At 37.1% G+C, this 24,265-nt stretch overlaps 1 protein-coding gene across 4 annotated transcripts in view; it reads right to left on the bottom strand.

Moving 5' to 3' along the window:
- UGGT2 (UDP-glucose glycoprotein glucosyltransferase 2) overlaps positions 1-24,265 on the bottom strand; it is a 148,627-nt gene that overhangs the window by 12,035 nt on the left and 112,327 nt on the right. For 3 of the 4 annotated variants that reach the window (XR_011466363.1, XR_011466362.1, XM_070380811.1), the window contains exons 30-36: positions 22,818-22,902; positions 17,244-17,329; positions 15,818-15,934; positions 12,583-12,667; positions 10,566-10,748; positions 7,675-7,835; positions 6,517-6,631 (exon numbers count right to left, since the gene is read on the bottom strand). Coding sequence is in view for 2 of the 4 variants with exons in the window: in XM_070380811.1 (XP_070236912.1) it covers positions 6,517-6,631; positions 7,675-7,835; positions 10,566-10,748; positions 12,583-12,667; positions 15,818-15,934; positions 17,244-17,329; positions 22,818-22,902 (832 nt within the window). In the remaining 2 variants the exon portion in view is untranslated. The remainder of the gene's footprint in view (positions 1-6,516; positions 6,632-7,674; positions 7,836-10,565; positions 10,749-12,582; positions 12,668-15,817; positions 15,935-17,243; positions 17,330-22,817; positions 22,903-24,265) is intronic. The other variant, XM_005904446.3, reaches the window with a different exon arrangement.

Here is a 24,265-nt window from a genome sequence, read left to right as displayed (position 1 = left end):
TGTTTCCTCTCTCTCCCAGAGGGCACCAGGGGTACTTGTGTTGGATGTCCCATCTAAGGTCCAAGATTTATAATTTTAGGGTTCTTCTCACAGCACTCCTATTAATCATAATACTGAAAGTCCTAGCCGATGCAACATGATAGGAAAAGGAAATATAAACCAGTATACAGATTGGAAAGGAAGCGATAAAACTGTCTTTGTTTGACGATGACAAGAATCAATAGCAAACTCCTGCAATGAATAAGCAATTGTAACAAGGTTTCAGGATACAAGGTTAATATACAGAAAGTCAAGTGCTATATACCAGCAATGAACAAGTCGAATTTAAAATTGAAAGCATACCATCATTTACATTAGCACAATCTACCCACCACCCCAAAACCCCACCAAACAAACCCAGGTAAAAATGTAAAAGAATGTTCCTCTACATAAGGAAAACTAAAATTCTGATGAAAGAAACTTCAGGACATCTAAATAGATGGAGAGGTATTTCATATTCACAGATAGAAAGTCGGACATGACTGAGCAACTTCACTTTCACTTTTCACTTCCATGCGTTGGCGGAGGAAATGGCAACCCACTCCAGTGTTCTTGCCTGGAGAATCCCAGGGACGGCGGGGCCTGGTGGGCTGCTGTCTATGGGGTCGCACAGAGTCGGACACGACTGAAGTGACTTAGCAGCAGCAGCAGCAATACTGGTATGATGTCAGTTCTTTCCAACTCAATTTATAAATTCAACACAATCCTAATCAAAGTCCCAGAAAGTTATTTTGTGGATATCAACTGATTCTAAAGTTTACATAGAAGCCCAGAATAGCCAACCCAAGGTTGAAGAAGAATAACAAACAGGATGATAATACTGAATTTGAAAATCTTCATATAAATTCTCTAGTTAATTAAAACATGGAGATTTGTAAAATAATAGACAAACACAGCAATGGAACAGAATAGAGCCCAGAAATATGAGAATTCTTTGTACTTTCTACTCATTTTTTTCCCTGTAAGTCTAACACTGCTCTAAAAAAGTCTTATCAATTAAACAAAAATAAAAGTTTGACTATTCCTTCTTTGAATCCCCTTTTCCTGGAAATCCATTCTTTAAATCCTTAAATAACCGGGTCTGTCATCTTAGCCACTTTCTCCCGTCATACTCCCACTCTCTGACTACCTCTAGATTTTCAGCTTACACCATCAAGTACTCAGATATCAACATCCTTCAATCCCCTGAGACCTGATCGCACCACTGTTTCACTGTCATTTATCCTTGATGTCTTCACTCTCCTTTCTTCAATTTCCATGGTTAATCCTTATATTTAATCCCTTGAATAGATTCTCAACTGTCTTACCCTTCTCTCATTTAGTTGGATATGTCTGGCAAAATAGTTCTGGTTAAATCCAAACTCTGACCTGCCCCCATCTAAACATGGCTGGCAAAACACACAGACACATACCCTACACTCTTTTGCATTCTCATCAGCAGTGTACGACGGTTCCAATTTCTCCATATCCTTGCCAATGCTGTTATGGACCATCTTTTTATTATAGCTATTCCAGTGAGTATGACGTGGTATCTTGTAGTTTTAATGCAGTACCTAGTGACCAATGATGCTGAGCATGTTTTCATGCATTTACTGGCCACTTGTGTACCTTCTGTGGAAAAATATCTATTTAAATCCTTTGAGTATTCAAAAGATTGGTTGTCTTTTTGTTATTAAATTATGAATCCTTTATATGTTCTGGATACTAGTCCCTTATCAGATATATGATTTCAAGTATTTCCTTCCATTCTGTGGGTTGTCTTTTTCACTTTGTGTTCTTTCATGAACAAAGTTTTTAATTTTGATGCAGTCCTATCTGTTTTTTCTTTAGTTGCTTATACTTGTTTCATACCTAAGAAACCACTGCCTAATCCAAAGTTAGAAAGATTTATGTCAATACTTTGTAAGAGTTTTACACTTCATCTTCTCACGTTCAGGCATTTGATCCATTCTGAGTTAAGTTTTTGTATATGGTGTATGGTGTTAGGAAGGGGTCCAATTCATTCTTTGCAGGTAGATATCTTATTGTTCTAACACCTTTGTTGAAAAAAACTATTGTTTCTCCTTTAAATTATCCTGGTATGCTTGTCAAAAATCTAGTGAGCATAGATACATGGACTCTCAGTTTATTTCTGGACTCTCAATTCTATACCATTGATTTATATGTCTAACCTTATGTCAGTCCACTCACTGTACATATTTAAAGGGTACAATTTGATAAGTTTCACATATTAAATATTCCTGACACTATGACCACAATCAAGCTCATTGAATATATACATAACCCCCAAGTGTCTTGTGCCTTTTTGCAATCCTTCTGGGCTGTCCTTTCTACATACACCTAAGCCAGTTCTTGGGCAAACATGAACTGCTTTTTGTCCAAGTGGATTGGTTTACATTTTCTAGAATTTTATATAAACAGAATCACACAATATGTATATTTTTGGCCTGGCTTGTTTAATTAGATCAGCATAATTTTTAGATTCATCAAAGTTGTTATGTATATGATGAATAATTCCACCCTTTTTACTGTTCAGTAAATATACCTTTTTACCATTGAATAAAATCTTTTTTATTCAATCTGGTTTTGATTGATATCAGGGTTTGTGGCAGGAAGCTTCTGACATGGCCGCCAGTGATCCTTGCCTCACAGTACTCATGCTCTTGTGCAAGTATTCCTCCTAGAGTGTGGCTGGACCCACTGACTTCCTTCTAACAACAGAACATGCAAACGTAATGGCATGTCACTTTTCTGAAGAGTGTGTGGAAAACTGATATTATTTCTTTCTTTAATACTGGGTAGAATTTCATGTAAGTTTGGTAGAAATTAGAAGCTATCTGGGCCTGGAAAGTTGTGCTAAATTCAATTTCTTCAATAGATACAGTGTTCTTCAGGTTATCTATTTCATTCTGAGTGCATTTTGATAGTTTGTCTTCTATGTAATTTGTCCATTTCATCAAAGTTGTTTATTACCATCAAGTTGTTCATAATAGTTTCTCATTATTCTTTCAGTATCTATAGATATTGTGCTATCATGTCTCTCATTTCTACATTATATTAGTAATTTGTGTCTTTTATCTTCTTCCTGATCAGTCCGGCTAGTGGTTTGAGTTTTGCTAATTTTATCAAAAAACCAGCTTTTGTTTGTAAGAAAACCTACTGAAACACATAATTTTTTCCATTTTTTCATTTCATTGATTTCTGCTTTCATTGATTCCATTCCACTCATTAATTATTCCCTCTTTTTTACTCTGGTTTAAAATTTGCTTTTTTCCCCCTAGTTTCTAGGTAGAAGCTGAGGTTATTTGAGATCCTTTTTCTTTTCAATATAGTACTTTGTGCTACTGCTTTTCTAAGAATTATTTTAACTACTTCAGATGATGTAACTTATCATTTACTTGTATACAGAAGAGAAGTAGCCTAAGGCTAAAAAATATATAAATTCATATGAAATGGTGAATGGCTTGGTTGATTGGTCAGGGGCCCAGAAAGGCAAGGACATGGGTTCAAGGGGACAAAGTAGAAGTGACCCTGCCTATCCCTCCCAGTGAGCTTCCTGGGGAAGCTGTGCCTATTATCCTCATAACTCTGGGAGGCTCTGGGTCATATCACTAGGTTTGGGGAATCTAGGTGAAGGAACAAAGATCCAGCCCCCCTGAACAAACTGTGACAATCAAGAAAGGCCATATCAGCTTTAGAGCCCCCTGTAGGGGTTGTCTGAGGCCTTTGTTGAATTTGTAGAATTCGCCCAATTCTGCTTCTTTTCCTTCTCTAAGAGCTATTGGTCCTGAAAGCACGTCCTAATAAACTTCCTGCAAGCTAATTTAGAGTCAGTTTGTTTACTGGATAACCTAACCTGTAACAGGCAGCTGAATAGTATCTGCTGATGTAGGGAATAGTGGAAGAGAAATGTAGCTTGAATTTTGATTTTTAATTTCAGAAATGTTCTGGGCATTACTGTGTCTATCTCAATAGATTTAATATATGAGTCAGGCATTCAGAGGAGAGAGAAGAGCCAAGATTTGGGAATTCTTGATAGAAAAGCTGTGAATTAAAACCTTGAGTGTTTGTAGGAGTGCTAATAGAGTGGGCACAGAATGAGAAGTGAGGCACGAGCAGAAATTTAGAGGACAGCAACATATAAATAAGAGGTAGAAAAAGAGTAGCTCTAAAATAAACTGCAGTGGGAAAGTCATGGACATCAGAGAAGCAGCAAGAAGATTTGGTATTATGAAAGCCAAGGGAGTTTCAAGAAAGGTGCGGTTAATAGTACAATTGATAAAATATGAGAATGAACTGAATTTAGATAATAACATTGTATCTATGATATAATTTCTAATGTTGATAATTGCTCTGTGGTCATATAAAAAAATGTCTTTGTTCCAAGGGAGTACATGTTAAATTATTTCAAGGTAAAGTGGCAAAGTTATCTCCAGTTTGTCCTCAAATAATTTAGAAAAAAAATAATAAAACATGAATGGAAATGTAAAGAATTGATAAAAAAAAAAAAAGAAAACAAGAAAACCAAACTGTTTTTTCTGTTCCTGTGCACGTAAGAAACTGAATCAAAGCCGAAGAGGGCACCAAAATATGAGGCAGAGTCAAAGAAGGAGGGAACCAAAAGAGAAGGTAACCTCAGCCACCCAAGAAAGAGACCATGGAGAAGTACAAGCTGGGCAGCCAGTAACTGAATAGAAAAGGTCAGACAGTTTAGAACTGTGTCTCTAGAGGTCTGCTTTCTTAGAAATGGCCAACCAGGAAAAGACTGACTCTCACACTAAAATAGTAAACTGATGGCTGCGATTAAAATACACATCAATTGGTGAAAATTAAAAAAAAAAAAAAGGTGAGGTTGAAAACATTTGTGTTGCAAAGAAGGTAAATAAGCAAAAAGTGTTCACTGGATAAGAAGATATTGTTCTGACTTCAGAGAGAAGCATTTACTGGACTGGCAGGAACAGGAGTCAAACATATCAGAGAAAGGACAACTATTCCCCAAATACAGTGATGCTGTTCTGGGAGAGTTCCTGAGATGCTTGCTGAAAAACTGGTCTTTTCTTCAGTTATCCACAGGCAGATAGGGTTCCTTATGATTAACCCACCAGGGAAATGACTGAATTATAAAAATGTGGTATTCATAATCTAAATCTGGAACGTCACTGGGGTTTACTGCGGACTCAACATCATTTTTTTGGTAACTAATTGGCAATATTGCAGACACTACCTTGCATTTGCACACATACATATGGTGAGTTCTCTCAACTTTCAAGAATGATTTTTTTTTTTAAATCGGTCCTTCATCACTGTGGTCTTGAATCAATCATTAGTATATTACATTTGCTTGACTTTTAAACAAAGGGCCTCAAGTTTCTGTGTTATCTAGACCCTCTGTCACCTCTCTTCCCTTACATCAGACTATTTTCTCCCCATCTTTACTATTCCTCAAACATGTAAGACCCACTCTCACCTTGGGACCTTTGTATTCGATAGTCTTTCTGTTTGGAATTCTCACCAGTATCTGCACAGTCAGCTCTTAAGCCTCCATTGGAATGTCACCTTCATACAGGTCTACGGCCACTCAATTTACAACAGCAAACTCTAACCCCTGTTCACCATTCTGAACTCTATCATGTTTTCCTGTTTTACTTTGTCTCTGAAGTACGCACTACCTTTAAATACTGTTCATTGATTTATTTGGTTATTTTACCACTAGAATGAAACCACCAAGAGCTAAGGATCTCTGCTTTGTTTTCTGATGTCCCAGGGCTTAGGAAAGTATCTGACACATTGTAAGTATTTAACAGATACTTGCTGACTGAATGAACAAATATGTATGGTTCTAATAAGAACTTATATTTGTTATTCACTGGAAAGAAGGAATAGCGGACACTAAGGACTGCAGGGTCTTTTTGTTGTTGTTGTTGTTTAGTTGCTAAGTCGCGTCTAACTCTTTTGTGACCCATAGACTGTAGCCCGCCAGGCTCCTCTGTCCATGGGATTTCCCAGGCAAGAAAGCTGGAGTGTGTTGCCATTTCCTTCTGAGAAAATTAAGGGTACCATAGTGAGGAAATAAGAGGACATGGAAAAAAGTATTTGTCTGTGAGGAAAAACAAAATGTAAGGCAGTATCCAGGGAGGGCAAAGGATGAAGGGAATTTATCTTAGAGATCAGAGAGAATGAGAGAAAGGAAGAGAAAGGGGAAGAGTGAGGGAGGGAGACAGACACGTTTAAATGACGATGGAGGCAAGTGAGAAAAAGACAGGTAACATAGTGAAGACACACGGTGGAAAGAGGTTTAAGGATGGAAAAGTCAAGATCAAACACTCAGTTCTGACAATGCTGGGCTTAAAGTGAAAAAATATGTACAAAATTGTATAAAGGGAAGAAAGGTTGAAAATACAAGATTTAGATGTTTATAAGCAGGGAGTTACAGCAGTCTATGTGTACTGAAAATTATTCCATAAATATTTCACTTACCTGATCTAGGTTTGAAAGACTGTTTGGATCTTGACTGAGAGTTTGGTACTGGCCCCGGAGCCTGTCACCTGCAGCAATTCTCCTGAACTTCTTAAGATCCACCACGTATAAGGCGCTGCAAGAAATGTATACTCCTTGACAGCCAGTGTTGTTTATGTATATTTACTTTCCTCTAGTGTCTACCCACTCCAGTACTCTTGCCTGGCAAATCCCATGGACGGAGGAGCCTTGTAGGCTGCAGTCCATGGGGTTGCTAGGAGTCGGACACGACTGAGCGACTTTACTGTCACTTTTCACTTTCATGCATTGGAGAAGGAAATGGCAACCCACTCCAGTGTTCTTGCCTGGAGAATCCCAGGGATGCGGGAGCCTGGTGGGCTGCCGTCTCTGGGGTTGCACAGAGTCGGACATGACTGAAGCGACTCAGCAGCAGCAGCAGCAGTGTCTATCTACAGTGATGGTATCAACTTTAGATACGCTTGGGTCTAACAACAATGAATCCTTTCATAATTTTTCCAAGGAATTTGAGGTTTGATTTGATGCTGTTAGGATCCACATCCTCTTAGGGTCACTACCAAGTTTTTCTAAGATCTCCTGAAACTCATGGCCCTACAAAACAGTAATAGCTTTTTTTTCGAATTAAAAAAAAATTTATTTGGCTGTGCTAGGTCTCAGATGTGGCATGTGGGATCTAGTTCCCATAATAGAGATTGAACCTAGGTCCCCTGCATTGGGAGCGTGGAGTCTGAACCACTGGACTACCAGGGAAGTCCTCATAATATCAGCTTTGAAGACAGTATCTTCATTCTGTTACATGATAAACAAAGTTTAAATCTTCTGCAGTAGTTAGGAACAGAGAGTAGAGTCAGGTTACTTGGGCTTAACTCCTGGCTCAGCTTTGGACCAGCAGTGTAAGCATGGGCAAGGCACAAAAATGCTATATGCCTCAGTTTTCACATCTATAAAATAGGGATGATAACAGTATCAAAAGGCTATCATAGAGATTTTATGAGTTAATAGATTTTAAATCTTGTAAGAGTGACTGGCATGTAATAAGCACTATATAATTGGTTGCTGTTATTTTAGAATTTCAAAGAAAACTGATCCTTGTGATTCAAAAAGTTATTCACTCAAGGATAAGAGTATGAATTTTCTTACCTGATATGGTATTTCCTTCTTAGAAGATGTGATGCCCAGTAGCCTGTTTTCCAGAAGCGATATCCATCCATTTCTGTGCGGCTATCACAGAAGGGAGTATACCCATAAGGAGCTCCACCCAGGTCAAAATCTCGAAGTTCTTTCAGGTCATGTCTCACAATCTAAATAACAGAACAGTTTCTCTGATGAAGAGTATAAAATAATAGAAGCCCTTTTAATGTGACTCTCAAGTCATTATTATCTTGTTGTAGAAAAGTCAGAGACCTGAATTTTCCCCACAGTTCCTTCATCCAGCGTGAGTTTACCAAGTTTCTACTTTTCCCCCTTATCCTCACAGGTTAAAAGAAACCTAAAATGTACATACCTAGTCTGTATGTTAGTGGCTTTATTCATTAATAAGAATCGTTTGTTACATCATTTTTAATAAAGATATTTTAAAACTTAAGTACAGTTGATACATAATAGTATATAAGTCACAGGTATATGATAGTGACTCACAATTATTAAAGGTTATATTTCATTTATAGTTATCATAAAATATTGGTAAATCCCTCATGTTGTACAATATATTCTTGTAGCTAACTTTATACCTAAGAGCTTGTACCTCTTAATCTCCTACCCATATATATGCCTTTCCTTCCTTCCCTCTCACCACTGGTAACCACTACTTTGTTCTCTATGAGTCTGCTTTCTGTTTTATTCACTAGTTTGTTGCACTTTTTAGACGCCACATATAAGTGATATGATACCATATCTGTGTTTCTCTGTCGGAATTATTTCACTGAGCATAATGCCCTCCAAGTCAATCCATGTTGCTGCAAATGGCAACATTCCATTCTTTTTTTATGGCTGAGTAGTAATATGTATCACATTCTGTATTCATTCATCTGTTGATGGACACTTAGATTGCTTTCATATCTTGGCAATTTTAAATAATGCTGCTATGAACATTGGGGTATATATGTCTTTTTAATTAGTGTTTTTGTTTCTTTCAGCTATATACCCAGGACTGGGATTTCTGGGTCACATGATTGTTCTATGGAAAGTTTTTTTGAGGAACCTCCATATTATTTTCCACAGTAGCTATACCAATTTACATTCCCACCAACAGTGTAGGAGGGTTTCCTTTTCTCCACATCCTCACCAATATTTGTTATTTGTGCTTTTTGATGATAGCCATTCTGACATGTGTGAGGTGATATCTCATTGTGGTTTTGATTTATAATCAAGGTATTCTGAACAAAACATATTTTGGTAAGGAATTAAATATATAAGTACACAGCTCTTAATTTCTCAAGGTATAGATTAATAATCCAAAACAATTTTTATGGTATATATCTATTACTGTAAATATATTGGCAAATGTTAGTTTGAATCATAAAGAAAAATCTTCTGATTATTCTCAATAGCTTCAATGAAGTAATATTAGCATGTTTGATTTTGTAACAGACTCTAGCCTGCTAGAAAAATATTAATGCATATATAATGGGAAAGAGAAATCAATTTTATGTTAGTATGTTTGAAAATACTTCATTACACTTTTGCCTACTTTCTTAGTTTTTCATTATAATTATTCACATTTATCAATTTGGAAAACAATACAAAGATAACAGAATTTAGGATATATAGATATAATATAGAAGTATATTATAAAATAGGATTTGAAAATATACTTTAGTACTAAATAATATACTAACTTGTGCATTTAACTAAAATAACACTTATATTTACATACTATTGTTTTTAGAAATTCTGCATATTTTTAAAGGCTTTAAGAAAAATTCTGTGTATGTTAAAAGTACTTATTTTTTTTTTTTTTATCATTCATGATTACAAAGGCAGGTAAGGAGGGAAGGGTAAAAATCATAAAAATTTCTGTTGAAAGCTGAGGACCATAATTTTTTTTGGCCAAATTAGGCTTCTTTTAAGTGCCAGAATAATGGGATTTGGTTATTGCTAATTGTCAAAGAATGTTGCTGAAGGGGGAAAAAAGAGAGGTGAATGTGTGTAATTGCTAACTTTTCCAGCAAGAAGAAACAGTTCACTTTAAACAAATTTCAGCTCATATCCACAGGAATTCATATAGCTACTTTTATTGTGATGATTTATATAAGTATTTGTTTTATTTTTAACTACCAAAAAAAAAAACTACCTCAGAGGAAAAATTGCCATGTCTTAAGGAATAACTGGTACTTCTGGCAAAACTTTTGATTTTCCCCTGGAATGCAGATTATCTTTAGAAAAGATATTTTCCTTATATATCAAAATTATGTCTTATGTTTACATAGCATGGCAACAGAGATAGCAGTAAACAGCAGCAACATAAAGTGTGTCCTAGCATATTCAAAAGCAGAGACATTACTTTGCCAACAAAAGTCCATGTAGTCAAGGCTATGGTTTTTCCAGTGGTCATGTATGGATGTGAGAGTTGGACTGTGAAGAAGGCTGAGCGCCAAAGAATTGATGTTTTTGAACTGTGGTGTTGGAGAAGACTCTTGAGAGTCCCTTGGACTGCAAGGAGATCCAACCAGTCCATTCTGAAGGAGATCAGCCCTGGGATTTCTATGGAAGGAATGATGCTGAAGCTGAAACTCCAGTACTTTGGCCATCTCATGTGAAGAGTTGACTCATTGGAAAAGACTCTGATGCTGGGAGGCTTTGGGGGCAGGAGGAGAAGGGGACGACAGAGGATGAGGTGGCTGGATGGCATCACCAACTCGATGGACGTGAGTCTGAGTGAACTCCGGGAGTTGGTGATGGACAGGGAGGCCTGGCGTGCTGCAATTCGTGGGGTCGCAGAGTTGGATACGACTTAGCAACTGAACTGAACTGAATACTTAGAAGTGTGAAAAAGTTAAAGTACTCTTAAAAACAATAGTTAATCTTATTACCTGGTCAGCATCAACAAAAATGATTTTGTCCACTGCAAGAGGAAAAAGGACATCAAGGAAAAGAATCTTATAACCCCAAATAATCCGCTGTTTTTCTGTCTGCTGATGAAGCCACCGGGGCCACCTATACTGGACTAGTTCATACTGGAAGCCATACTTCTCAGCCATGTGCGGGATCACTTCCTAAAACACACATACAAATCAAAGAATATGTTTAAGGAACAGAAAGTAGTTTTTGTTTCATAGAAAAATGTTAACATTTTAAAAGTTAGAGTTTACTACATATTGTTACAAATGAATTGGTAAAATGTCTTAAACGGTTGTCATCTACAACTTATACCTATTAATAAGAAATATGATGATGCTGACAAATATAAAAATATAAGTATACATGAAAAATGAAAAAAAGTGTTAGTCACTCAGTTGTGTCTGACTCTTTGAAATCCCATGGATGTGTAGCCCGCCAGGCTTCTTTGTCCATGGGATTCTCCAGGCAAGAATACTGGAGGGGGTAGCCATTCCCTTCTCTAGGGGATCTTTCTGACCCAGAGATTGAACCCGGGTCTCCTGAGTTCCAGGTAGATTTTTTACTATCTGAGCCACCAGGGAAGCCCTTGAAGGACATTAAAAAATAGGTACACTACATTAATTAGCAGAGTTATTAATTAAGATAACTGTTCCTCTAGTTTTACTACTAATGTCTGATCTGAAAACTTAATGACAGAAAAGAAAGCCTCTGGATCTTGGAACACCTATGAATCAAACACCTCATGCACATGTCCACATGCTGGTTGATCAGAGAGGCAGAAGATGTGAAAGGTGTTAAAAAAACACACACACACACACACAAAATGAGTTGTAAACTGATAAATTATATTCTTGATATAAGTATCTGAGATTTATGACTATTTGCTTCAAGGATTAAAAACGCAACCCCCAATAAAAACCCTGTACACGAGGTCTGAATGGGCTTCTTTATTTAGCAACACTCCATGTATGCTGCCGCAGTTCTACTAGGAGATGCAAGCTCTGTGCACACAACTCCACTGGGAGAGGAAAAGGAAAGCTTGGTCTGGTCTCCCCTGGATTCTGTCCTATGCGTCTCTTTACTTTGCTGATTTTAATCTGCATCCTTTTGCTGTAAAGAACTATGTAACTCTGAGTGTAACTGCTTTTCTGAGTTCTGTGAGACCTACTGGGTTCTTGAACTTAGGGGTGGTCCTGGATACCTCTCAATTGTGCAAGTCAGCTGTGTAACTTCTGAGTCTTGGTTTTTCTGGGAATAGTACTTTATGCAGAGCAACTGAATAATGGAGGTAAAGTACTCAGAAATGTACCTGGCAATACCAAGGAATAAAAGCATGGTTGACTGTTTTTATTTCTGCTTTCACCACTGGTTTGGGTCTAGAAAGAGAACTCCTTTAACTGCTGTCAAAACAGACCCTAACTTGCCAGGAATCTGATTAATACGAAGAAAGAGGGCAAAAGTGTGGGGCTAAGTAAAGGGGAACAGACGTGCTAAACATAAAATGCCACAGACACTAACTGTAGTGTCCGCAGGACCACAGCAACCACGCACTGCATGCGACACCAGAGCCTTCACTCTTCTCAGCTTTATCAAACTATCTCCTGTGGTACAATTTTCATATATTCTGGATACTACTGTTCTTCCTTTCTTTGTAAAAATATAACAAAAATCTAAGTTTTAAAATTAACAATCTGCACATATTTTTCATTGCCAACTTTTATCATGAAAATCCACTAATCCTAATTCTGAGTTTACTTTAAACCATCTCCTGTTGTCTTTTTCATCACTGCTTTAAATAAAAGCTGTACAGAATTTTTAAGCCAGATAAAAATACTGAATACCAAGTTTTAATTGATTATATATAATAATTTGAGTATACATTTCAAAAGACACATTCTAAAAAAAGAAATGTTATGTAAATGTTGCAATGATATAAATAACTTACTATTGAAATATTAACCACTCTATATAAAAAATTAATGTACTTACTTTAAATGTTGGTGAGAGATAATTTTTAAGAAACCAGAACTTCACTGGTGTTTTTGTGTTCCGTAAAACAGAAAGCATCATAATTCTGCATAAAACAATAAACTCACATTAATAGGATTTCATCCTACTTCTCTTAAGGCATTTAAGTATTTAAAGATATTAACTAGTTTTTCACTATAAATTATGCAGAAATAGAGTGAAGTGTCTTCAAATACTATGGCTGCTCATCAGTATATAACGTATAAGAATATAATATAGGTGTATATATATAGATACACATACATGTGTGTGTGTGTGTGTGTGTGGTGTATATGTGATATATATATATATATATATACACACACCTGATATAGACTAAACTGATTGACTGTTCCAGCTGACAAGAGAAAGAAGCAAGTTTGAAACAGTATTTAGTTTAACTAAAGTCTAATCTTTAGTTAAGAGATTTAGGAGAAAAGGAGAAAAGGAAAGATATAAGCATCTGAATGCAGAGTTCCAAAGAATAGCAAGAAGAGATAAGAAAGCCTTCCTCAGCAATCAATGCAAAGAAATAGAGGAAAACAAGAGAATGGGAAAGACTAGAGATCTCTTCACGAAAATGAGAGATCCCAAGGGAACATTTCATGCAAAGATGGGCTCGATAAAGGACAGAAATGGTAGGGACCTAACAGAAGCAGAAGATATTAAGAAGAGGTGGCAAAAATACACAGAAGAACTGTACAAAAAAAAGCTTCACCACCCAGATAATCATGATGGTGTGATGACTCACCTAAAGCCAGACATCCTGGAATGTGAAGTCAAGTGGGCCTTAGAAAGCATCACTACGAACAAAGCTAGTGGAGGTGATGGCATTCCAGTTGAGCTATTTCAAATCCTGAAAGATGATGCTGTGAAAGTGCTGCACTCAATATGCCAGCAAATTTGGAAAACTCAGCAGTGGCCACAGGACTGGTAAAGGTCAGTTTTCATTCCAATCCCAAAGAAAGGCAATGCCAAAGAATGCTCAAACTATCGCACAATTGCACTCATCTCAAACGCTAGTAAAGTAATGCTCAAAATTCTCCAAGCCAGGCTTCAGCAATACGTGAACTGTGAACTTCCAGATGTTTAAGCTGGTTTTAGAAAAGGCAGAGGAAACAGATACCAAATTGCCAACATCTGCTGGATCATCAAAAAAGCAAGAGAGTTCCAGAAAAACATCTATTTCTGCTTTATTGACTATGCCAAAGCCTTTGACTGTGTGGATCACAATCAACTGTGGAAAATTCTGAAAGAGATGGGAATACCAGACCACCTGACCTGCCTCTTGAGAAATGTGTATGCAGGTCAGGAAGCAACAGTTAGAACTGGACATGGAACAACAGACTGGTTCCAAATAGGAAAAGGAGTACGTCAAGGCTGTGTATTGTCACCCTGCTTATTTAACTTATATGCAGAGTACATCATGAGAAACGCTGGGCTGGAAGAAGCACAAGCTGGAATCAAGACTGCCAGGAGAAATATCAATAACCTCAGATATGCAGATGATACCACCCTTACGGCAGAAAGTGAAGAGGAACTAAAAAGCCTCTCCATGAAAGTGAAAGTGGAGAGTGAAAAAGTTGGCTTAAAGCTCAACATTCAGAAAATGAAGATCATGGCATCTGGTCCCATCACTTCATGGCAAATAGATGGGGAAACAGTGAAAACAGTGTCATACTTTATGTTTTTGGGCTTGAAAATCACTGCAGATGGTGACTGCAGCCATGAAATTAAAAGACGTTTACTCCTTGGAAGAAAAGTTCTGACCAATCTAGATAGCATATTCAAAAGTAGAGACATTACTTTGCCAACAAAGGGCCGTCTAGTCAAGGCTATGGTTTTTCCAGTGGTCATGTATGGATGTGAGATTTGGACTGTGAAGAAGGCGGAGCACCAAAGAATTGATGCTTTTGAACTGTGGTGTTGGAGAAGACTCTTGAGAGTCCCTTGGACTGCAAGGAGATCCAACCAGTCCATTCTGAAGGAGATCAGCCCTGGGATTTCTTTGGAAGGAATGATGCTGAAGCTGAAACTCCAGTACTTTGGCCATCTCATGTGAAGAGTTGACTCATTGGAAAAGACTCTGATGCTGGGGGGCTTTGGGGGCAGGAGGAGAAGGGGACGACAGAGGATGAGATGGCTGGATGGCATCACCAACTCGATGGACGTGAGTCTGAGTGAACTCCGGGAGTTGGTGATGGACAGGGAGGCCTGGTGTGCTGCGATTCATGGGGTCACAAAGAGTCGGACACAACTGATTGACTGAACTGAACTCAAAGTCTAATCTTGGCTCTATTATTGTGTCATTATCTCAGTTGTGTCGGACTCTTTTGCAACTCTATGGACTGTAGCCCACCAGGCTTCTCTGTCCATGGGATATCCTAGGCAAGAATACTGGAGTGGGCTGCCATGCCCTCCTCTAGGGGATCTTCCCCGACCAGGGATTGAACCCGTGCCTCCTGCTCTACCGGCAGATTCTTTACTGACAGCCACTGGGGAAGCCCTGTGTCATTAATAGAAGGTATGTAAACCTTGAAGGCCTGAACAGCCTGTCTGTCTTGATAAATTCACTGGATAGGCCATGTGTTTTGTTATTCTAGACCTCTGCTCGGAGAAGATACAGATGTATCTAAAGTACCATCTTAAAATGTCAACATCTTCAAATATTTTTGAGGCATTCTCTATGATCCTTCTATATATACAGTTAAAAAAAAAATAGCCCTTTGTAGTTTATAAATATTTCTCCCTCTTCTCAGACTCCTCCTCCTTTTTATAAAACAAGGTATTTCTTTGCCAGAAAATTTACTATATATTCTTTTTTCTCTCACATCTTACTACAAAATATGTCCGTTTTCTAACCTTAAAGAATACTGACATTTCAAATCAAACTTAAAATTTCATTGTGTTTAGAAAATATACATCTCTCATAATTTTAGGTTAAAAAAAAAAAGAGCAAGGTGCAAAGTAGTATGTACTGTGTTGTTATTTCGGTAAAAGAGTTAAAAAATATACATTTGAGCTTGTCTATACATATCTTTGGCAGGTATGAAAATAATAACATTGGTTTCCTGTGATAAAGTGAATGGGGAATCAAGGGAACAGAGGTGGGAGTTTTTTTTCACTGTAATTTCTTTCCTTCTTTTAAACTTAAAATTTTTTTTCAGACCATGTAAGTGTATTCCTTTCCAAAACATTAGATTAAAAAAATACCTACCTTAAAAAGCGTTCATATAAATGGCCAGAAGCAACTGAAAAAATGTTTAGAACATCTTTTTCCTTATTATCTTCTTGTTTATGCAGGCTCCTTGTGAAACTTGGAATAAAAAAAAAACTACTGATCATTAGTTTCTTAAACACATCTGAACACTTTACATACCTAAATAAAGTACTGAATTTGATAAGAGATAAAAAACAGGAATGCTTTTCAGGGTTAGTACACTGAAATAAGTACTTACCCTAAAAATTATGGTTTATATTTAAACATGACAATATAACTTGAAATTTTATGATTTTTAAAAAATGGACAACATAGAATGCAATTATATTGTAGGTTAATGAGATAATACTTTTGAATCTTTGTGAGTTACAAAAGTTATCTTAAGAGCACAGAATGAGTTGCAGCATGCTATGGCCACATGCAATGTATTGAGGCTTTTGTTACGACAGAGGTATTTCTGAAATCTTTTCTCACTGTAAACCCCCAACTAAGTTGATTCAGGGAGGGGAAGAAAAAAATCACTTGAAGTTAGGATTAAAACTAAGATATAAAAGTGAAAGCACTCTAACATACACTTATGTATCTGGAGGAGTCACTATCCCCCAAGACTTATCTTCTCTCTTTCTAACAAAGCAGTGCTTTGTTTTGGTATCCCTTCTGCATAGTAAGTGGCTACGCCATAGTTTAACAATATCTTTATTCCTTTCTGTCTCTACCTTCTGGTTTCAATGGAAGCTAATGAACAGATACTCTTTAAAATGCCCAGATTCTAAACAAGTCTACACAGAACTCATCTCAAAAGGAGTGAGTTTGAGACTTTCTCGATCGGGAACCAGTTCAACAGCATACTGGGACAGTAACATCATTCTCATCAAACAAGAAGTCAACTTACAGAAAAAGAGGCCTAAATTGGGCAAGCTCTTTCTTGTAAACATTTGTCTGAAAGTGAAGGCAGCACAGATAACAGAACTATATGTTGGAGAAAGAGTTTCTGGGCCACATCACCTGAATGCTCAAAGTCAGCTCTGCTCCTGAACTCTAGATGTGTGAGCCTATATATTCCTTTTCTGATTAATACAGGTCCCAACCTAACTTAAATATTTCCCATAATATTTAACATCTCAGCTAACCTGGGCTACTTCCTGTTCTGTGAGAAACATACCCAATCTTTCTAGCTTCAGGTAACCAGGTACCTTCTCTCTCTGTCCATCCTTTAGAATATATCTTAGTCATGCACTCCTCCACAGTCTTTTCTGAGGTTCCTCCTCTTTTCCTATCCTGTATCAGTAACATTTATGTATTTGTCTTATCCTTTCCAGAGAAGATCTGTGCATAACTTAAATGTTTACCATGTGGAGGGCTTCCACACACTAGACTCTTGATGGGTCTATAGTTATACGTTAAAACATCCATTATTAACTACCTTTTAATGGAATCCCACATTCCTCTCTTCTTTTCACCTTTATCGGAAAGGATATCTTCCTTGATTTTATCTGGCTTTTTCCGTACCTAGATAGCATGGTAAAGAAAAACTTTAGAATTTTATAGATTTAAATATTATGCTGCATGGATAGAAATATCTTGGGCAGGTGACTCTTGTAAATCTAAGATGTGGTTTAGTCACTAAGTCATGTCTGACTCTTTGTGACTCCTTGGACAGTAGTCCACCAGGCTCTTCTGTCCATGGGATCTTCCCCACCAAGGGATCAAACCTGGGTTTCCTGCATTGCAGGTGGATTCTTTATCAACTGAGCCACCAGGGAAGCCCTAAATAGTTATAGTAAATGAAGCCAAAAAAGATCTTAGTACTTTATAGACACAATCTGGTTTCAACCATCAGTTCAGTCTCGTTTTCAGTTCTTTTGTAATAACCTCCACACTGCTAAATAATGTGCTTACACTTGTACTTACTGATTTATCAACTGTAGATGTCATCTACCATATATCTGATTCGCAGAGTTTAGACATTATTCGTTCTTTGTAACAAAAAGACGAGTAGCTTACTTGTATCACTCTTCCCTTCCCCTCTTTGTCTGGAGGTTCTAGTAATATTATCTTTATCATTAGTTTTTCTACTGAGTATTTTTCTAACTTTAAGTAATCCTTAAATCTATATTTTTTATTCCAACAAATTCAACAGTTTCTCTTGCACATATCCTATGATACAGATACTAGCATCTCTACCTTTTCCCTTTGTCTCAACTTACATTAGCTAAACCTTTACTTTAGCATTGTAAATATGGATAAAATTTACATTTACCTTGGTCAATATAACTATCTTTTGCATTGTTTATTCTACAACTTGAAAAATCAATAAAAAGTACATATTGTGACACTGTAAATACTGCTCAATTAAGTCTCAAAGGTTACTACATTTCCCCCACAGTTACAAAAGTATGACCACCATACTCTTCTTGGTTCACATGGATTCTGCTTTCTCACATCAATAGGTAAGTATTTTTTTCTTGGAATTTTATTGTATTTTTCTTGTGGAAAGATATTTCTTATCATATACCTAATATTTTCCAGTTTATTATTCATCATCTGGAATTCCTATCTTCTTGAAGACATTTTTCTTTGGGCTTAACAATGAACTGCCTCTTTCAAGCATTCTTTGCATTGGTTTTCACATTAATTTCATCATTTCTTGAAATACCCATTTTCCTCTTTCTTGTTTTTTATTCTCTTTGTGATGGCAAACACGTTCAAGAACAGGTGTGAAAGGTAATTTTTCTAAATCTTCACCCTTCAGAGAATATTTGACTAAAGAATCCCAGGTTCAAAATACTTCTCAAAACACTGAAGTCTTTGTTTTGTTGTCTTGAAAAATAAAACATCGGATGCTACTGTTAAGAGTCATTCTAAGGTCACTGAAGTGACTCATCTTTTCTCTTTGGTAGTTTCTAGGCTCTGGTGTGGGCCATTTCTCACGCATTCTGATTTGTGGAGCCCTCGATGCGAATATGTTTGCCTCTCTTTACCTGTGGAATACTTTGCCGCCTCCACTTTCTGTTCTCCCTTCCTGGAATTCCTAACTGGTGAGCTACTGGAATTCATGCGCTGACCCTTTATGTTGCTTATCTTTTCTCTTCCCTTTTTCCCATCCTTTTGTGTAATTTGGAAACAAGGAAGGTGAACAGATAGAACTGTTATTAAAAAACAAGTAAAGGACCTAGATATGGTTAGGCTGTAGAACGTATGCTTCAGGCATGGCATGACTATCACCCTCAACAAAGATTTGATGACTTTGGTCAAAGAGTCAGACCTGCTCTATACCAGGCAAGAATAGGTAAAATTAGAGCCAATATGGAGAGTGAAAAAATTCAGCTAATCAAAAAGAAAATTTAATAATTTTTCAATGGTCAAAATTCCTCAAATTTAAAACACCTCAAGTCTCCCAGCAGAAATAATATTTTCCTTTCCTGTTTGTAGGGCTAGGATAATACTAGCTGGAATGCTGGTCCTAAAGGGCTTGGGTTGACTTGGTAACTTAAGGAGCTGCTCTGAGTTTATGGGGTTTTCATTTGAAATGATTAGAAGGAAATGTATCAAGGCCAGAATGTAAGTTTCCATTTCTGAGAAAAGAAGCCAAGGTCAATATAGGAAAAACAGTATCAAAGGTGAGTGTAATATGCCAGCAAATTTGGAAAACTCAGCAGTGGCCACAGGACTGGAAAAGGTCAGTTTTCATTCCAATCCCAAAGAAAGGCAATGCCAAAGAATGCTCAAACTATCGCACAATTGCACTCATCTCACATGCTAGTAAAGTAATGCTCAAAATTCTCCAAGCCAGGCTTCAGCAATATGTGAACTGTGAACTTCCAGATGTTTAAGCTGGTTTTAGAAAAGGCAGAGGAAACAGAGACCAAATTGCCAACATCTGCTGGATCATCGAAAAAGCAAGAGAGTTCCAGAAAAACATCTATTTCTGCTTTATTGACTATGCCAGAGCCTTTGACTGTGTGGATCACAATCAACTGTGGAAAATTCTGAAAGAGATGGGAATACCAGACCACCTGACCTGCCTCTTGAGAAATGTGTATGCAGGTCAGGAAGCAGCAGTTAGAACTGGACATGGAACAACAGACTGGTTCCAAATAGGAAAAGAAGTACGTCAAGGCTGTATATTGTCACCCTGCTTATTTAACTTATATGCAGAGTACATCATGAGAAACGCTGGGCTGGAAGAAGCACAAGCTGGAATCAAGATTGCCAGGAGAAATATCAATAACCTCAGATATGCAGATGATACCACCCTTAAGGCAGAAAGTGAAGAGGAACTAAAAAGCCTCTTGATGAAGGTCAAAGCGGAGAGTGAAAAAGTTGGCTTAAAACTCAACAGTTAGAAAACGAAGATCATGGCATCCGGTCCCATCACTTCATGGGAAATAGATGGGGAAACAGTGGAAACAGTGTCAGACTTTATGTTTTGGGGCTCGAAAATCACTGCAGATGGTGACTGCAGCCATGAAATTAAAAGACGTTTACTCCTTGGAAGAAAAGTTCTGACCATCCTAGATAGCATATTCAAAAGCAGAGACATTACTTTGCCAACAAAGGGCCGTCTAGTCAAGGCTATGGTTTTTCCAGTGGTCATGTATGGATGTGAGAGTTGGACTGTGAAGAAAGCTGAGTGCCAAAGAATTGATGCTTTTGAACTGTGGTGTTGGAGAAGACTCTTGAGAGTCCCTTGGACTGCAAGGAAATCCAACCAGTCCATTCTAAAGGAGATCAGCCCTGGGATTTCTTTGGAAGGAATGATGCTAAAGCTGAAACTCCAGTACTTTGGCCACCTCATGTGAAGAGTTGACTCATTGGAAAAGACTCTGATCTGGGAGGAGAAGGGGACGACAGAGGATGAGATGGCTGGATGGCATCACTGACTCGATGGATGGGAGTCTGAGTGAACTCCAGGAGTTGGTGATGGACAGGGAGGCCTGGCATGCTGCGATTCATGGGGTCGCAAAGAGTTGGACACAACTGAGCGACTGAAACTGAAACAACGTGAATACACTGATCAAGGATAAAGAGCAGAGGTGATAAGAAATAGGTTATAATGTGGGATTCAAGGCAAATTCTGATTAATTTGGTAGTTTAAGATCTATGCAGTATATAAGTTAAGGGCTCTGGTTGCCTACTATTATGCTTCAAATAATACTTGTACCTCATTCTGTCTTTCATCACCTTCTTGAACACCACTTAAATGGATTTTATTAAACACTCAAAAGTATTTTATAAAGCTTAATTACCTTACCCTTATAGTAGACATATAAGGAGGATTCCATTATTAACTCTGTATTATAGATAAGAAAAATGACATAGAAAGAGTTTAAGCAATCTGTCCAAGGTCACACAGCGAGCGAATAGCAGAGCCAGGTTTAAATGTAACCCTGGTGTCTTAGATTTCACACTCTGTTCTCTATGCCTTTTATATAGTCTCTGTTGTATATTCCTCTTTTTCCATGTCTCTGTTGCATATGGGATACTTCTTTTGGTCTATCTTCCAACTCACTATCTCCTGAGGCCTGTTAAAGCCAAAAACTGAATTTTCTTGTCATTGTATTGCTCAGTTTTAGAAGTTCTACTTTAAAAGTCAGATACGCACTTTTTATAGTTTTTTATTCCCTGCAATTGTTTTCAAGTTTGTCTTTTATTTCTCAAACACTGTAGGCATACTTGTTTCAGAGTCTCTGTCAATAATGCTGACATACGGAGCGTTCGTATATCTGCTTTCTGTTACTCACTGTTTCTGCTGGTTTTGTGTATTTGGATATAGTCTTATTCCAGAGATATATGAATATTTCTGTCAGATGCCTGTAAAACCTTATCTATCTGGAACCATTTTAGTACAAATTCAAGGTTCAGGGTTCCCTCGATTGCTTTGTTGTTGTTATTCAAACAATAACATGTTGTTGTTGCTCAGTCATCCCTGCCTTTGTAACCCCATGGGCTGCAGTGTGCCAGGCTTCCCTATCCTTCGCCATTATTTAGATGCTATTAATTTTGCCTAAAAGACTGTGTGATATGCTTTACTATGGTTCATCCTTCCCCTGAGCTATAGCCAGCTTATAGCAGAGAGGGTCTTCTAATAGATTACCCACTTTGTAAGGGTCAAGGGTTTTAATTTCTGTCCCTATCACCTTGCAAATTAAATCACAGTGATAGTTCAAGTGAACCAAAATGGACAAATGTTCGAGGGCAACAGTAGCTTTCTTGGGTTATAAGAATCTTCTGTGCTTGCTCATTTCACTAGGCTCTCATTTTCTGTTTAATTTTGGTTTTCTATTTCCTTGTTATCATTACTGTCAGCTCCTCATTGCTTTTAAAATGTTAATAAACATTTCACCCAACAAGTTTTTGTTTTTTACTGATTTCAAGTATTAAGTAGGTGGGTTCATCCAAAAGAATTAATGCTGCCGTCATTAAAAATTTTGCTGGTTTTTGTTTCTGTCAAGGAAAGAAAAATCACTGTTTTTCCTGTTGAAAGGGATAGCTTTTCATCATGCATTCCTAATCTCATCTCCAAAGCCTAATTTATAATATCGTGCTCACTCGCTTCAGTCATGTATGACTCTTTGTGACCCCATGGACTGTAGCCTGCCAGGCTCCTCTGTCCATGGGATACAACAGCAAAGAATACTGGAGTGGGTTGCTGTGCCCTCCTCCAGGGAATCTTCCTGACACAAGGACTGAACCCACGTCTCCTGCATCTCAGGCAGATTCTTTACTGCTAAGCCACCAGTGAAGCACAGTTTATAACATTATTTGGCTGCAAATATAGTAGATACATCATAACTTAAAAAAATTCTTTTCTTCTATGTTTAAGTGTGCTGCTTTCCCTTCATGATTTAATTCTCTTCCTCCTTCCACTGCCAGAGTTTCAATATGACATTTTAGGTAGTAACACTGTGAAATTATTTGTAAAATAAATTGAGAACAAAAAAGATAATTCTTAATATTAAGAACAAAGTCTATGAAGTGTTTTGGCCTCACACACTTGTACTTCCAGTATTTTGCTTTTGAAGCTATTTAAAACAACGATGACATCTTCTAGGTCTGGTGGAGAGTCAGTTCCTTCATGCCTAGAAGCATAAAAACATGTAAATGTTTATGCCCAATTTAAGAAAAGACATACAATTATAATCATATAAATCACAGAATAAATTCATTCTGAAATAATCATAAGTATAATCTTATTGGTACATATGTAATATTTACTGTTTGTATAGTCAATTAAGGTATGCTGCAATATACTATAATTTTCAAAATTACCCAATTTTAACTTAATATAAATAAGATTATACACAAATAACTCACTAAATTTGATATCGCCTAACTCAGAAAAGTAGATTATAGCTTATCTTTAATACTGTATATTAAGATTATCACAAAAGTAATATTTCATATATTACAATAATTAAAATATGAAATATTTTCTAGACTGTCAGTTGTTTATAAAGCATAACAAAAGGAACTGCACACCATACAACTATTTTTCAGTATCTATTAGCCATTTTCAAATACCAAAATTTGAAGCACATTGTTAAACTTATAATACTGAAAATATGTCTCTCATGTCCATCTGCATCACTTGAAGTTATTTTATATTACACATTATGCATTTCCCTGTCAGTTTTCAACACTGCGTAAGTCAATCAAATATGACAACTTTGCTCAAAAAATTTTTATAGTATTTTCACTATGAACTGAAAAATGCTACTGTAAAGAACATTTACAATAAAACTGAATTTTTTCAAAGAGGGAAAACAGCAGATGTCAAATTAGTAGATACTTTGCATTCAGTCAGAGTTATAACACACGCTTGAAAATTTTTCTAAAATGAAAACCTGGGGATTCTAGGGCTACGCTGACTATCATATGCCTTGACTTTCACTCCCAGTCCCTCTGATGAGGTGCCTAAACCACAGTACGAGGCACAGGCCTGCCCAGGAATATAATCACTAGGAAAAAAAAAAAGTATTCCAACTTATGAAGTAGAAATAGCCAAAGTCACAGTGAGTGAGCTATCACCTCACTCCTGTCAGAATGGCTATCACACAAAAAAAAGAACACAAATAACAAATGTTGGCAAGGATATGGAGAAAAGGGAACCTTCTTACACTGTTGGTGGGATTGTAAACTGGTACAGTCACTATGGACAACAGTATGGAGATTTCTCAAAAAACTAAAAATAGAACTACCATATGACTCAGCAATTTCAGTCCTGGGTATATACCTGAAAGAAACAAAAACACTAACTTGAAAAGACAGATGTTCACCCTATTGTTCATAGCAATATTACTTATAATTGCCAAGATATGGAAACAACCTAAATATCCCTCAACAGATGAACGGATAAAGAAGCCGTGGGAGTCGGGGTGGGCTGTCTGTGTGTGCAGCCATTTAATCATTAAAAAAGAATGAAAATTTGCATTTGCAGCAACA

Source organism: Bos mutus, chromosome 12 (genome assembly GCF_027580195.1).
Source record: "Bos mutus isolate GX-2022 chromosome 12, NWIPB_WYAK_1.1, whole genome shotgun sequence".
Classification (NCBI taxonomy): Eukaryota; Metazoa; Chordata; class Mammalia; order Artiodactyla; family Bovidae; genus Bos; species Bos mutus.
The sequence above is the reverse complement of the archived record's forward strand: the minus strand, read 5'-3'. Positions and strand labels throughout refer to the sequence as shown.